Source organism: Antennarius striatus, chromosome 12 (genome assembly GCF_040054535.1).
Source record: "Antennarius striatus isolate MH-2024 chromosome 12, ASM4005453v1, whole genome shotgun sequence".
Lineage (NCBI taxonomy): Eukaryota > Metazoa > Chordata > Actinopteri > Lophiiformes > Antennariidae > Antennarius > Antennarius striatus.
The window spans coordinates 13,454,127-13,469,976 of record NC_090787.1 but is presented as its reverse complement, the minus strand read 5'-3'; the positions used below and the strand labels follow the sequence as shown (position 1 = coordinate 13,469,976).

Genomic DNA, 15,850 nt, shown 5'->3' with positions numbered 1-15,850 from the left:
GCTCACATTGTACCAAGGAAACCCAGTGATGGTCCAGCTAATTGAGAAAGCAGATTTCTCCAAATAATGAGGTGTAAGAAATCAAGAGATGCCCATAATTCTGTCTGATCAACACTTTGTTTCCTCCAGTCATGATGTGATTGCATCTGCTCCTCCAATCAAAGCGAGGACTGATATTTGTGCAGCACCACAGGTCCCTTAAACACCACATTAAGGAAAGTGGATCAGATGGCGAGGCGCTGCGCTGCCAGTTCCTCTGCATCATCTCTGTTCTCGTTAATCTCTGCCAGTGTGCGAACAAAACGGTTCCACTCGTCGTTTCGTGGAACCGCAATTTGCTGTGTGTGTGGGAAGGACAAGACATAAGCATAGTTCACATTTCCAATGTAGGTAATGGTGATATAATATGCTACATTCTCAAACCATGATAAATCATGAATTTAATCTTGAAGATGCTCTTATATCGAGCAATTATTCACCAAATAAGGAACTGCACCAAGAGGCAGAATCATGTCTGCAACTACACGCCTAGCAGATTCTGATTAAATGACACAGAACATCAAGAGAAACGTAATGATTGATACTCACCTCTCCCACATCATACACAAAAACACCACCATCAGAGTCTCCCACGGCGATCTCTCTGCCAGAATTAGCCCATCTGACCCTGTTGAGGGCGGGGTTACCTTCTACTGTGACACTGGCAGTAGGAACCTAAGACCATGACACACCGATCAGAGGAGCAGACACCTGCAGGCTACTGGAATAAATGTCTAAGTCAGACAGCCAGATTTAAAGCAGATATGTGTGCCATTAGGAAAATAAAACCTCAGTGTCGTTGTTGAGATTCCACAGGTCAAGGTGTCCCACTCCATCCACGCAGGCGAACAGAGCCGGGTGAGTGGGAGACCACATGACATCGTACACGTAATCAGAATTATCCTCAAACGAGTACAGCGGTTTGTTGTTCTGCAGAATGACAAATATATTAAGATCACTTGATTGATAGTTTTTTTTTACTGTGTGGACATCTGCACATGGATCTATGTAGAAATACAAACCTGCAATTATAGATATGCTAAAAAATACTTAGTGATTTTATGTTTTTCAGTTTATCAAACCTAGATCATCACTTTAGTTTAGATTTATTATTAGACGGGATCAAGATAAAGAAATTACATTCCCCTACTCCTAATCCCATACCTTGGTGGTCCACAGCTTGACAGTCCAGTCAAAAGAAGAGGTGACAAACAGGTGGGAGAAGTCCAGGGGCCCTGGAGCCATGTGGCAGTTGATCCCTGTGATGGGGCCATGGTGGCCCTCAAACATCTCACTGATGCCTGCTTTGCTGTGGAGTGCACCAATAAATTGTGGGAGTTAAGAGCAAATTGTGCCACAGATTAAATTGAGCAAAATAAATCTAATCTCCAAAAGCAGCAGATGTTCAGTGACAGTGATGATCAGGTTTGAATATACATTTCTGTACGGTGTATGAAGAGAATAAATTAAAAGGTCAGTACTGCTTTAAACACACACACACACACACACACACACACACACACACACACAAAGAAAGTGAGAATAAACCCAGACGGACCTCTGCTGGACATATTCATTTACATATACTTTACATGTATACTGTGATTACCAGCAGGGCGGCTCGAGCTACCGCAGAACCTCAACCACTTGTTGTAGAGCTGTTAACCAACCGAGGCGCTGATAATTAACATAGAAAGGTTAATACTCAGCGTGAGTGATGCTTATGCATTAACTGTGATGAGAGTATCATATCATTGTAAATGAGGTGGAAAATTATTCCCTCAATTACTGATGTGAGTCTGCTGTGCAAAACCTAGCAGCTAACCCCTCTCTGCAGCAGTCTGCAGGCATACAGCAGGACCTTTAGGTGTGGAGCCAACAATGCTACTTGCTGGCAGCTGTGATTTGAGACACATTTCTTCGCCAGTGGAACCATCCACAGAGAGGGAAGCCCCGGTCTCCTAAATGGAAACATTATGGGTGAATTACAGTTTTAATTCTCCCCAGGACGAATGACTGTAAACAAACTCTTCCACTCACAGAAATACACTGAGATGAAGAAAAAGGGACGGGGAAAGAATGATTTGCTTCCCCTGCATGTGTGTCCTGTTTATGTTGAATGACCTTTACAAACACAACTGACAAGCGGAAAAGAAAAACAGGATGACTGAGCAGGAGTGAAACCTCAAACAGCGAGGGATCAAGTGTTAGATTTGTGCTGCAGTGGGAAGTGAGTGGGCTCTATTTATTTGACACTCGGTCCTAGGTGGGTCCTAACAAACCACCTCAGTTTCCTGGTGGTGCTCGGGCCGCCACAACCTGCAAACACACCTTCCATGACGACACGACATGTAGACCGAGCCATCCTCGCTGCCCACCACAAAATTGTTGACATCTCCGTGAGGGAAAGACATGGAGGTGACAGCCACAGCTTTGGACTGCTTGAACACCAACTCCATGCTGTCCTGTGGAGCAGCGAGGCAGAACAGAACAACATCCTCAATTTAAACACAAACTGTGCCACGCAACTTAAAGGTGACATAAAGCTTTTGGAAAACCACATTAAATTGTTAGACTGAAGAATTACAATCAAGATGTCACACCCAAACACAGACATATGATACCTGGGGCTGAGAGAGCATGTCCAAACTCCAGGAACACATCTTTCCATCAGTTGAGATACTAATCAGGTTGTTGGCATTCTGGGTTCCGACCACGTTCACACAGTAAACCGGATGCTGTGGGGAGAAAGAGGGGGGAGTCCAGTTTAGAGTGCCGTTGGAGCTCAAGGACCAACACACTGCATCAGTCGTCAGGTGTACCGTATGCGCCGACGCTGACAGAGGAGTCCTCTGGACCGGGGTCCTCTTGTTGCTCCTGTTGTCCCACAGAACAATCTGCCCTGAGTATGTGCCCCCCACCACAATGTTAGGGTGGAACTTGGCGAAGGCGGCTGACATGACAGCAGACTGTCAAGAGGAAAAATAGCATGTGGCATGAAAAACAGGACAAATATGTGAACTTTTGTCGCTCTTAATTTCGATTCTTGTTAATTCAATTAGATGCAATTTTTAAATAAATAAATAGAATTCCCCAAATATCAAAATACACCTCTATCTTTGAGACAAAGTACATTAAGTTTCTTTGGGGAAAAAAACCTTGAACAGTTTGTTCCTGAATTCAAACTTGTGACCAGAGAGAAGCAAAAACACAAATGATTAATTTCTAAGACGTAAAAAGGCAACAATTCTGTACTTTGCTGTTGTGTGCAGAAAAATACTGACAAGTGTTTGAAATCCGCTCCGGAAATGTAAGCAACCGTCAGACGAAGCCTAAGGCCAACAATGTAAATGAAAACAAAATGACAGAAGTCCCAAAAGGTACCACTTCAGAACTCGGCTAAAATGTTTTTTCTTTGATGGACAGACAGGAAGCGCTTCTCTATCCCCCTCCTCACTTTGTTGGTGGCAGGGGATAATAAAGAGGGAGCAGAGGTGTTGGTATTTGACTGGCCTATTTGTTATAAATGGAATGAAAGAATAGATTCACCTGTCAGCGACACACAATACAGATCAACAGCACCGCCAGCAGTGTTGGAAACAACTGTACGATATACCTCCATGCATTTAATTTAGGACAGCTGTATTAATCTCAGGTATCTGTATCAAATAAACTGGAAACCACACGTATGCATCTCCTGTCAAATGCCTTTTCCATTAAAAAAAAAAAAAAATACAAACAGCATTTATTTATAAAGACCACAGTAATCACTCCACAATTTAATCCTACTTAGAAAATTCCGCTGAAGCAACTGACCACAAGGACAAACAGAGAGAAAATAGGTTCTGGATGTTTTTAACTTTTTTCCTATCACTCAAAAGAAAAAAAAACCCATCAACCTGAAACTGTTGTTTTCCTGCTTCATCTCAGGGTTACTGAACTGTTTCCGGAACGCTGTCTTCACCAAAAAACACCTGAACTCATCTTTCATTGCTCATGCCTCAGTTCTTACAGTGCAAATAAAACAAACTGTGTTGTTGCTGAACAGGACTGTTTGACTGTTTTTGACAAGTTCCAATTTTCCGTGTCCTAAATGCACAAATTACTTCACCAATCATAGTTTAACCTCCACGTTTTTTTGTCTTAAAATGACTTTTCTTGAAGCACGATCGAGCAAATTCTTATTAGCCAACTTGGAGGCACATAGAAAACTTGTGTTCACACTCCTGTTCATTTTTATTCGTCTGAGCAACACGGCTGGATATACATCCGCTCTGGAACATGTGGTTCTACTCAGCTCGTCTTGGTGAAGGAGCCTGGGGGCAGGCATTATAATAAGGCCTGGCACAGTGGAGGAGCTGTGCTGCTCTCCCCACCAGCTTGCCTGAACACAGGGCCCTTGTTTAGATGCACATGATAACCAGCCCTGTCCAACACATTTATTCCTGCGGCAGCGCTCGGATTCCATTCTGCTCCTGCACCACACGTCTTCTCCGGTGCCTCACGGACATGTCTGTGGACAGATGTGGTGGAGGTGGATTCCTGTACAGTGAGCTCACAGTGTGTGAGGGGGTGCGAGGAGAAATGGGTCAGAATGCAGAAGTGATGATGATGATGCTCCTCTCTTGTCACAGAAGAATCCACTAGATACGATGTGGTGGTGGTTTTGGGGGAGCAGCAGGGCATTGCTCTGCGTACCTGACAGTGAAAGACGTACTCCGGAGTCGTCTTCTTGTACTTCATGTTCCACACTAAAGCCACGCCGTCTGGCTCATGGGGAGCATCCTCGTTGTTGTTGTATGAAGCAACCAGGAGTTCAGGATACTGATGACAAAGGGAAAAAAAATCAGCCCAGATGAATGTGAGGGGGAGGCAGACATGCCCCCCAGGCTTGGCTCCATGTGGACAAGCCTCGCCTGCTGCGTGTGGTGCTGCTGAATGCATTAAAGAGTGAGTAACCCTTTCCCCAAAGTGTAAGGCTCGTTTAATAAGCCGTACCCCTCTAAGAACTTTGCTAAAATACATTTTTATTTCCTGTCCTAAATGTGATCAAAAGCTGCAGAGGGCTAAAACATAGCAGCTCACCAGGAAGCTAAAAATTAAACCAACCGCACATGCATATAAAAAAACACAGACAGGAACCCACCACCGAAAACACTACCTAGGCGCAAAGAGACAACTAACCTCTGCTGCTTCTAATGCCTGATCTCAGATTTAAAAATTTTGAATTTATTATTTCAAATCACTAAGGGCCCGGGTATCCCTGAGAGCTAGAAAATTCCATGAACAAAGTGTTGGTGTTCAATCACTGTCAGAAGCTGTTGTGGAATCACGCATTAAATGACCTCAGACACCAGAGGAAACAAATCATTATAGCCCCCAACTAAGTGACAATCTGTGTGGGACATAACTTACTTTTCCTGGGGGACTTGTGGCTGAAAGTAAAAGCTGTCAAACTCAAGCTATGTAATCATAAAGCATTACGAGTGGGGAAAGTTAAGTTGTTTTAACAGCCAATTAGCTGCACTCATTCACAGATTCTTTTATTTCAGAACACATTTTTTTCTAAGATTGAAAATTTTGAACAACAAATTTAGAAGCTCCATTCTCACAAGGGACTTCAACTACTGATTTAATGACAAACGTAAGTAAAATGACCTGTGGGGACCAGTCGAGACAGGTGACAACACGATGTTTGGACCATCGCTCATCAACAAACTGCCTATTGAGGCAAAGTTTGGCTCCGGCCTGGATTTCACTGGGGAAGGACAATAAACCGCCAATCAATACAAACACTTCTTCAAAACAAATGACAAGTTTTCATGTAAACACTAGTAGCTCAATCATTACCCTTCCTTCTCCTCCAGGTCACGACCGCTGTAGTCAAAGAAGAGGTCCACGTGCTCCGACAGAGCCCGTTCAATAATGCGAGTGCTGTGGTCGAAGAAGTTCATAAACTCCTCCGAGTGCAGGATCTGGAGTTTCTCCTCTTCTGTCAGCTCGTGGGGGGGTGCTAGGAAGAAAGACACAAATACACTGAAACACACTGCTCTTATGATAAACAAATATAGATGATTTAAAGTCACTCTCAGAGCTGGGGTGTATTCATGTACAGTGTGCTCTAATTATTTCATCATCACGAGTAGAGACGTACCTTCCTCCTCTTCATTCTGGTCTGGTTTCTCACTCTGAATTTCCTCTACTGGTTGAGGTGGACTGAGTTCTTCCTCTTCTTCTTCCTCTGTTGACCAAAAAATAAAGAGTTGTATTGAATCAGCACATCTCAAAGCAGGAAATTAACTTCAAATCACTTTCGTTTTGATATCAGTTTTTTCCTTTCAAAAAAAAAAAGAAGAAGAACAAGTTTGAAAGAACAACTATTAATCCGTCAGACAGGCTTTTCATTATTTGTAGCAATACTTCTTCCACTTCCATTATTTTCTTTTCTGAATAACGAAAAGAAAAAAAGGTTCACATAGGTACGGCAATCTCTGCATTGCATTTGTTTGGTTTGTCAACACAATGTTGCTTTTCAAAAAGAACCTGCTCGTCTAAAGCAGGGAAGTTTGTCATTCATGTTAAAGGGACACGGCGCAGTGGGTGTCTTGTTGTCATAGGGACCCCTGTCTTTCCCAACAGTTAATGAGTCTCTCCCCATTCAACAGAAAGTGTAGCTGTCAGAGTAGCTGTTTCCTCTATATCCAAGTAGCATGTGCCCCCTTCTAGGCCACGGGGCAGCAGGGCAGAGGGTGTTGAGCAGCTGCCCTGGGCTCGTCCCATTGGTCTGACCAGATGACAGCATGGTGCAAAAGCAGATGGCGATGCTGGAATTGTCTTGTGCTCTTCAGAGGTGGCATGGAGATGGCACAGAGTTTTTCCGCCTGGCTGCCCCGAGACAAGCTTCTCTCAGAACAGGAAGCCTATGCAATTACCGTCCCAGCAGGAGGTCCTGCAACTCCTATTCAACCTCAGTGAATGTACAACAAAATACAGGCCAGACCAGCTGGCAAACTGCACGCCGGTTCAACCTCAAAGAAGATGAACACTCTTTTTCAAAACAGGTCTCCTAAAGACAGTATACAGCCAAAGCTTTAAACGCAAAAATAAATAAATAAATAGCAAAGCAAGACAAAACACATTCATGAGCAAAGAGGAAATACTTGCCTGGTTCCTACATGCATGCATCTTCATATGAGCCTTGTAGTTAATCTGAGATGACAGCACCTCATGCCAGAATTTCCTTCCTACTGAGATAATCTAAATGATAATGTCATCCGTCACTTTGTCCGTAAAGTGATTTATCCGCCTCCCCCCCCCCAGATGGAGGTTTGGGGAAGGAGGTTATTGAGTACACAGATGAGTTTACCGAAACTGGGCTGATGACACACGCCATTTCAATGTACGACCATATTCTGCAACCAACAGGACAAGGTTAAAATCTTTCCCTTCAAGGGCCTCAATCAGGCTTAAAGGAAAACAGTAATCACCGTCTTTCAGCTAGTCCCAGCCGCGCTCGTCAGCCCTTTCCCTGGTGAGGCGGCCGGAGCAATCAACCTGCCAGGCATTAGGAGCGGATAGACAATCTGAAAATAAAGGGTATAATGCACCTGCCAGCCCAAATGGCCATTTGGAGAAAAGCTAGTGATCCTCGTGACCCCGCTGGGGATGTGTAGGAAAAGGGATGTGGGGGGGTGGGGGGGGGATAGCGCTTGGCAAAGGGGAGTGGTTGGTGGGGGGTTGTATTTAACAGAATTCACCCGGATCAGCGATGTCCCATACGCTGACACCTCTTCTCAAAGTAGCCCCAATTATGGCTTTTTCACCACTTAAGAAATAAAAGCTTTTTTGGGGGGGGGGGGTTGGACAGGAATGAGGGGCGTAATCACAGGTCTTAGTCACTTAGTCACTGGACAATATATTAATGCATCGTATACCACCAGTGATGCACACATGTATACGGAGTGACCTTTGCTCTCTGCTGCAGGTGTCTTCCACATTCTGTGTGGGTCTATAGGGTCTGACCCCTCTCTGACATAGAACCAATAATAGAACGCCAGAATACAAACTCCTCCAATAGATACATGCTGCTGTTTTGTTTTTTCCTTCCTTACGAATAGTAACTCCAGCACTGACTTACAAAACACTCTTCAAAAATAGTGATAAACCTTTTCCACATGTAGATGCAAGGAAAATAAATAGGAGGATATCAGCTGTCAGACTCCGGTCAACCTGACAACATAGTTCAGGGCTTAGGCGTCTGCGAAATGGGAGTCTATTGTTGTCAATGTCTTTAACATGGTCACACATTTCTCTAATGACACCAAGGTTCAAAGATCACAGACAGGATGACGGTAAGAAGAAACCCTGAGCCAGCATGATCTATCTTAATATAAGGTGTCTGTTAGCTGATCTTTTTGATCAGATTGGGAACTAAAACGTAAGAAAAAGGTGCAAGAAATAAATATTCAATCCTCATTTTATTGGACGGAGACTACTTGAGATGGTTCTCTTCATTTTGATTGCTTTTAATTGCGTATCATAAAAAAAAAAAAATCATTTGCAAAAAAGGAAAAATGATGTCTAAGATCCCCCCCAAAAAAGAAAGACTCTTAAAAACACCATTCCCTAGCCTAAGAGAGATACTTAGATGATTTCTTGAGAAAATATTCAATAGTTATTGATGAATACTCCAGAAAGGGACCAAAATACACCAACAACAGCAGAAGGCAACACTTCAGCACTCGGTAGTTATGTGTACAAAGTTGAGTTGAACAAAATTCGACAGCTATACTCTGGGAAACGGAAGCATAAACCAATGAAACATATTCCTACATCCCTAACTTCACTCCACACTCCTGCTGGTGGATCAAAAAGGAGAATATTCCAAGTTTCCTGTCGAACTGATTAGCTGCTGTATGATAGCGGAATACAATAGATATTTAATGGTACTAATCATGAAGTGGATAAAAGCTGACCACAATTACAAGTGGCACTTCATACAAGAAGGCCATTAAGAGCTTTTGTGATTAAAAGTTTTGACCTGCCTATGAAATCACAGTGATTAAACCGTTCACATTCAATTAAATATTACATTTACTGAACTGCTCTACAGACTATTATTCCTGATAAGCCTTTTAAAAAGCGCTAGCAGGCCAGCCACTCCACACGCATCCCTCCACCAAGCCCTCAACCTCAAACAATATCTTACTTCATAATTACAGCCTCTTGTTGAGGAATGCGTACTGATGCTACATAATCCACTAGTGCAAAGAACGTGAAATTCAATCTGCAGCATCCAGGGTTGTTGTTTCACAGGCACAAACGCAATTTAGAGCTGCTGATGAATTTATGTCAGGATGCTCATCGGAGAGGCAATTTCCTTACACACTGGGCCAACAAAAACCACGGGTTGATCTTGTGTGGTAGAATGATGCAACACTGTCCCCACGAGTAACAAACAAACAGCCTGAAATGTTCTTCTCCTGGACCATTCAGGGGTTTTCACTGGTTCAGCAGGTGAGGTGATGCTAAAACCTTCAAATGTTTTTTTTTCTTCTCAGAGATGCTTTGCGGACGCTGCGAGTACCCTTGGATTGAAGCAGCCTGGACACGGCAGCCGCTCCCTCTAACGCCACCGCCTGCTGACCTTGAGAGTGCCGCGCCATTGCCTCCTTTTGACAACATGATAAATCTCTCAATCAGAGAACGGGCCCCGACGCCACCCCGCACATCAAAAAAAATGTGCAGAGGGGAGCAAGCTGGGAAGGAGTGCCAGAAGTGATGGTGTGAAAATGCACAATGTCACTGAGTTTGTTTTGTTATGTGCCTGTTCGATGAAGGGAGAAGACAGGGGAAGCGAGGGAGTTGATGAAATGATTATATAGTGGCAGAGAGGGGAAGGGGGGCTCGTGTTGAACAGCTGGCAGAAACCATTAGTGTTTAACACAGTTTTACAATGCCCAGTAGAGTCCAGAGTAAAGAGCAATGAGAAGCGCAGGGATGCTCTTCATCCTTCACTACCTCTACTCATAGTTTTTCCACAAAATCACACAATTTCATCTTCCTCTGGCTGCATGCCACCTCAATGTTTTATACACATCACCTGATGGAACAACAACTAACAAACAGAATATTGTTTAAAGTCCTAACCAGGCTTTCAAGGAGGCCTAAAAACATGAGCTAGCTAATGCAAGAGATGGAGAACTTCTTATGGTTGAAGGCTTACTTTCTGGTCAGTTTTTAGTACAGCGCATTATTTTATCCAGCAAGAACAAGCAAAGCACCAAAATATTGCATATTTTATGGCCCATGTGTTCCACATGTGCATGTTAGTGGGTCCTATATTCTCCGTGGCCGACCACATGAAAGCTCCAGTGCGGCAATTACACACATATCGACATGCTGCAGGGGAAGCACACAGTCATCTACCTTCATATCTTTCCCCTCCATCGTCATCCTCCTTCCTGTCACTGGTTTTCTCATCCTGCTCATTAATTATGCAGGAAACAAACGGCGGTCGTGAAGTTCAGAGGCGCAGAGCTCGTCTGAATTCTGAACCTTCCTTTTTTTTCTTTTCTTTACTTTCATCTTAAATAAAATCTCATGCACTTGTTGTTCACTTCTGGCCCCTACTTATAAACTCAACCCACAATACCCATTATGAATAATCCTCCAGGCATAGTGACTAAACATAACTTTTCTTAGAAATGAAACTACATTTTATGGGACCACAACATTTTTGATCTCCATGCATACACATTTTCAACCACACACAGTTTGCAGTTCACTCAAGGTCATTCTGCACAGCGTAGTTGGAGAATCACCTTCTTTCTGCTGGGTCAGGGTGGGTGTCTGCGTCTCTTTAGTGTAGGACACAGTTTCTTGTGGAGGGAAGTCCACCTGTGTCACTTTTGCCATTCCCAGTTTTGGAATTTGACGCCTAAAAAGCACAGAACAACTCATAATTTTCACAGCTCAACATCACATACAAGAAACCAGCAATGATCCTAAAATGAAAATATAAAAGTCATCAACAGCTGTTTCTTCTCCTTTTGAGTGGTATCTCAAAGTTCACAAAATGAAGAAGAGAATTATAAATTCTCCAGATTTGTTAACCAACAGCTGGGAATTTATCAAAAGGACCCTTCCTGTGTGCAAAACTTGTTTGGTGGAATTACCTGAGCAATGAATTTGAAAGACAAAGTAGTCATGCAATAGATTGAGAGAAGGGAAAATGACCAGGAAAGAAGAGAAGAGAGTGTCCAGTACCCCAGCTCAGAGTCAGAGTGAAGTTGGAGAGCGGACGGGTCAGAGTCCCAGTGCAGAGTCCTGGTTAGTGTCACACCAACAAGGTAGCATTAATGAGAGAAAAGCAAGCACAAATGAGGAGAGGAGATAACGTTAGCATTATGGCTCGAAACATGCTGATTGGACTGTATCAAAACACACAAATAAGTATCTTTCATTAGGATTTTTTTCTGGTCAAATCGAGCTTGACTTTGCCTCAGAAATGAAAGCTTACATTGGGTTGAAATGTATGACTGCACAGACCCTCGACAGTGTGATGACACGGGGTGTAAAGTGCAGCCTGTAGGGTGATGTAGCCTGAGCTGCGTCAAAACAAAGGCTCCGAGTTCAGTGTGAAGAGAGAGCTAAGGGGGGAGAGAGCCCTCAGGGAGAAAACATGACCTCCATTCGCTTAGGAAATGGTCATGCCAGTGAGGGAAATGAGTCGACAGGTAAGGGGAACAGGTCCCTTGGTCTGATGGGACACGGGGGGCGCTTAAATTTCAAGCCAGGGAAGGGACTCTAATTAGGGGTTAAGATGTCCCCCAGGCATCTTGGCAGCCTGCTGCTTTATTGCTAATTTAGGCTCATCCTAATTCAACAACACACAGACTAAATAAACATGCTCTCAGTTGGGATAAACTCGCCATCATTCACTCTAGTGGAATGACACTTTATCAGGAGACTCTGCTCCATGCTTTAAACACATCCATAGTCTACTCATTGAAATGAAATCGAAGAAAAGCTTACAAAACAAAAACAGGCCTTAATTTTTGACAGTAATACTCAAAACGCTCCAGAATTAATTTATTCTACAACACATTTGGAGTTTGAGAGGCTTCAGAGGCCATAACAAAGACAAGGAAATCACAGTCCTGCTGGGATGAGCAAGTCATGCCATAGAGAACAGAGCACAGGAAAATATTGTTTAACAGGACACATGCAGTAGAGCAATGAAGCATCCACATGTAAACTTTTGCTTTAGGTGGGGAAAGAACTATTAATCCTTCCTCATTAAGAATGCTGACATTGTTTACAGACTTTTAATGTGTTTGTTCATGAAACATTTGTTACTCACACTTTAATTGAAGTAGGTGTGCGTGTGTGTCTGTGTGTGTGTGTACCTGGGTCCCACAGCTCCATCAGAATCTTGACTTCCTGCCTCACTAGGTGTGCCTGCAGATTTGGTAGCTGGAGAGATGGGAGGAGGTACTGCACAGACAGACAATAATAATTTGTTAAAATATGAAGACCACTCCCTATTTACAGTTAAGTCCAAATGTATCTGTGCTTCAGTAGCAACTTTGTTGTAAGTGCAGCAGAAATACCATAAATTTTAATTTAGATTTCCGAGGATATACTTGTTCCCATGCTCATAAAGGCTTGACTTTCTCAGCCAACTTAAAAGCAGATGTCTACAAATAAACCTAAGATGGACATACTCATCACATGTTGATGAGAAATTACACTGGGAAATCCTTATAAAATAATTATTTAATCAAACTGTTAAAACAAGTAAAACAGACAACTTTAAAAGACACAAAACTTTAACGTTTTAAATGTTTCATGTTGGTCGCATCCTTAAGGCGCAGCATTAATTTCTGATGGATCTCTTCTGCCACCTGCTGATAGCCACACGCTGGTGCCCTGAAAATCTGGAACAACTTGTGAAACAGCATCGTCTGCAATGGACTTTTGAATAGGTGTTTGCTTGTGTTTTGGCAGTCAACTTTTAAAATATGAAATATGCTTGAAAGGTTATTCATGTAAAGTCTTTCCATTGGAATACAGTATGTTAAAAACTGCAGCAACATTTCAAAACATTATTTTACTCCTTTCCCACTTTTTAGGCAGTAGGTTAGTTTCCTCATGGCGGATTTTTATTTTCATGTATTTTGAAGTGAAATACCTGAGAAACAGACCCCTGGGAGCTTCTTAGAGAATGACACGCCAAGTAAGAACTGAAATAATTCTTAGTGACAGCCCTACCTCAGTCTGATCTTAACCAAGTCGAACACATGAGCATACATCATGCCAGCGATTTTGATTTCCTTTAAGGAAAATTAAGTACATACTATTTACCAAGTATGAATGTGACGCACTACCTAGAGGATAGATAAAACAAGATACAGTATATTAAAGTGTAGAGTTCTAGTGATCCTTTGGACTATGAATTTAATAAGTAAGGTCATATACTTTCAGTCTTACACACATATGAACAACCAAAAAACAACAGAACCATACCAACTGGAACTTCTGAGGTTATCCCCATACTCTGTAGAATAGCCTCGGCCTCACGTCTTTTTTTCTCCAGGTCAGAATCATCCTGCTGAAGTGCAGCATCTTTCAGTAGATCAGCCTGGAGATAAGCAATGTATCAGCCGTTAATGTATTCTGCAAGTATAAGCATTTGTGCTTAAAAGTTATATCAAATCCAGCATAGTGTGTGTGATGGGTGATCTTCAACAACGTTTGCCATTGACACTGATTTATGGAAAATAAGACAGTTTTTGTTCATGACTACTCAGATCATACATTTTTTTCAGCCAAACTGCAAGTTGAATAGTTATTTTTTTGTAGCGTTTCTGTCTCAATTTTGACATTCTTCCCTGTACGGTAATGAGAAAAAGGCACTGTAGTTTGAATATCAGAATCAAATACTAATACGTATTTATATATTATATATATTGACAAAGTCAAAGTTATTTTTATTATAGCTAAGATTTTTTTTTTTTTAATCAGTCATAGGCTCCAGCAACCCCCGTAACCCGTTAAAGTGGAGGAAGTGGTTCAGAAAATGAATGAATATGTCACACAGTCAACAACGCTTCATGTAAATATTCTGAAAAAAAAAAAGTCCTTCTAATAACTTAATTTTAACATCTTGGATGATAAAGTAGAATTTAATTGCAACTCAAATCACACATTTCTGTGGTATACAAAAAGTACCTATCTGAAATATTAGTGACAAATGGTGTAAAGTAAACAAAAAACAACTTTAATGCTTCTATAGATCTTTATATACACATAATCTTGGTCATCTTAGAGGTGTTTTTTTTAGCATATAAAAGAATATGTGACAAGCATGAAGACAGTGGGATTCAATTTGAAAATATTGAAGCAAGACGGTTTGATTTTACAATATTATATGACACTTAAACATTACCATCAATCATTTAGGTAATCTTAAACACTAATGTACACATTAAACATCGGCAAATGGAAAAATCACCTCTTTTTTCTTGCGCTCCTCCTCCTTCCTTTTCTTCTCTTCTCTGATTTGTGCCAAACGCTGCTTTTTTCTTTCAAGCTCTGCTTTCAGCTCACTTTTATCAGACATGGTGCCACAGCTGTGTGCAAACAACATAGTTTATCTTTATGTTTCATTAAAAACACTTTCGATTCGACTGCATTTTTAACACTTCTAATGGTGTGATTGAATTAGCCACTGACAAATAAACACATTTGAATAAAAACAACCCAACATAACCCAGCATCAGCACCACTTCAAACAGCCATGGAAACAAATGGCAGAAAACAGCTGAAGTGATCATTTACCGGGTTTTTCAGGTGAGAGGGTTAAACAATGTCACCAAGTAGAGATAAATACTTAAATAATTTCACAGTCATTTCATTCTATTCAATCCAAAACCCGGCTGCCCAGTCGCTGACAGGTAACCTACAGAGCCCCACCCTACAGCCCGTACAACTGTTCGCTCTGAATTATTCTACCATCACGTTTGTCTCGGTTAGCTGTCTAAAATCATTCCAGTAATGTGTTTCTAAATGCTGGTCAATTTGTACCGCTGTCAAGTGTTACGTGAGTAATTGGTAAGCAATTCCAAACATTAGCATGCACCCGGCCCGTGCCGGTGCTAACGTTTAGCCTTCCTTCTTTTGACTTATTACAGCTAGAAACTAAGCTAAAGTTAGCTTAATGTACATTTAGTTAGTTAATAAAGAGAAGTAACACGAAGATTGTAAGTTAGCTTTTATATTACTGTGGAAATGTTGTTTAATATTGGATTTGCACCCTAATGGCTAGAGTTTTAGCATTAGCTTGTTTTGTTAGCAGGTAGCTACAACAATTGACAGGAGCCTGGTCGGCAGTGTTGTCATTAGCTCTACTTAGACCGCACAATGAATGTAGCAACAGCAACTAACACGAATATTATTTTCTGCCACAGGCATTAGAATAACATACTACTGCAAACACGACGTAATGGTGCGATTACAAACCTGAGAGCAGGTTCTTGATTTTACAGAAAACAATTATAGCCAAAACAAACAGGCTGCCAACGAAACTACGGGTGCTGCGAGGGCCCAAAAACCGCGTTTCGCGTTGACGTGGCTGCGCTGCGGCCATACGAGGTCGCTGATTGTCACTTCGGAGCTTAATCGATGTCATTTGGTGGCGTTTATAATGAGACGTGTTTGGCTTGGATTCTAGTGATTATATTTATGAATCTTTTTGAAGTCAACAATATAGAAGAGCAAACTCAAGACTCTTGCGTTATAGTAACCG

The 15,850-nt window shown here is 41.9% G+C and overlaps 1 protein-coding gene across 1 annotated transcript; it reads right to left on the bottom strand.

The window, feature by feature from the left end:
* Positions 1–199: 199 nt before the first annotated feature.
* On the bottom strand, positions 200–15,660 carry dync1i2a (dynein, cytoplasmic 1, intermediate chain 2a). The gene is made up of 16 exons (XM_068328555.1): positions 15,565–15,660; positions 14,558–14,675; positions 13,570–13,684; positions 12,450–12,537; positions 10,863–10,978; positions 6,194–6,280; positions 5,890–6,052; positions 5,698–5,797; positions 4,738–4,863; positions 2,862–3,008; positions 2,664–2,777; positions 2,371–2,504; positions 1,204–1,348; positions 829–969; positions 589–714; positions 200–338 (listed from the first exon to the last, which is right to left on the bottom strand). The coding sequence occupies exons 2-16, from the start codon at positions 14,663–14,665 to the stop codon at positions 225–227; spliced, it is 1,824 nt and encodes a 607-aa protein (XP_068184656.1). The 5' UTR covers positions 14,666–14,675; positions 15,565–15,660; the 3' UTR covers positions 200–224.
* Positions 15,661–15,850: the final 190 nt, after the last annotated feature.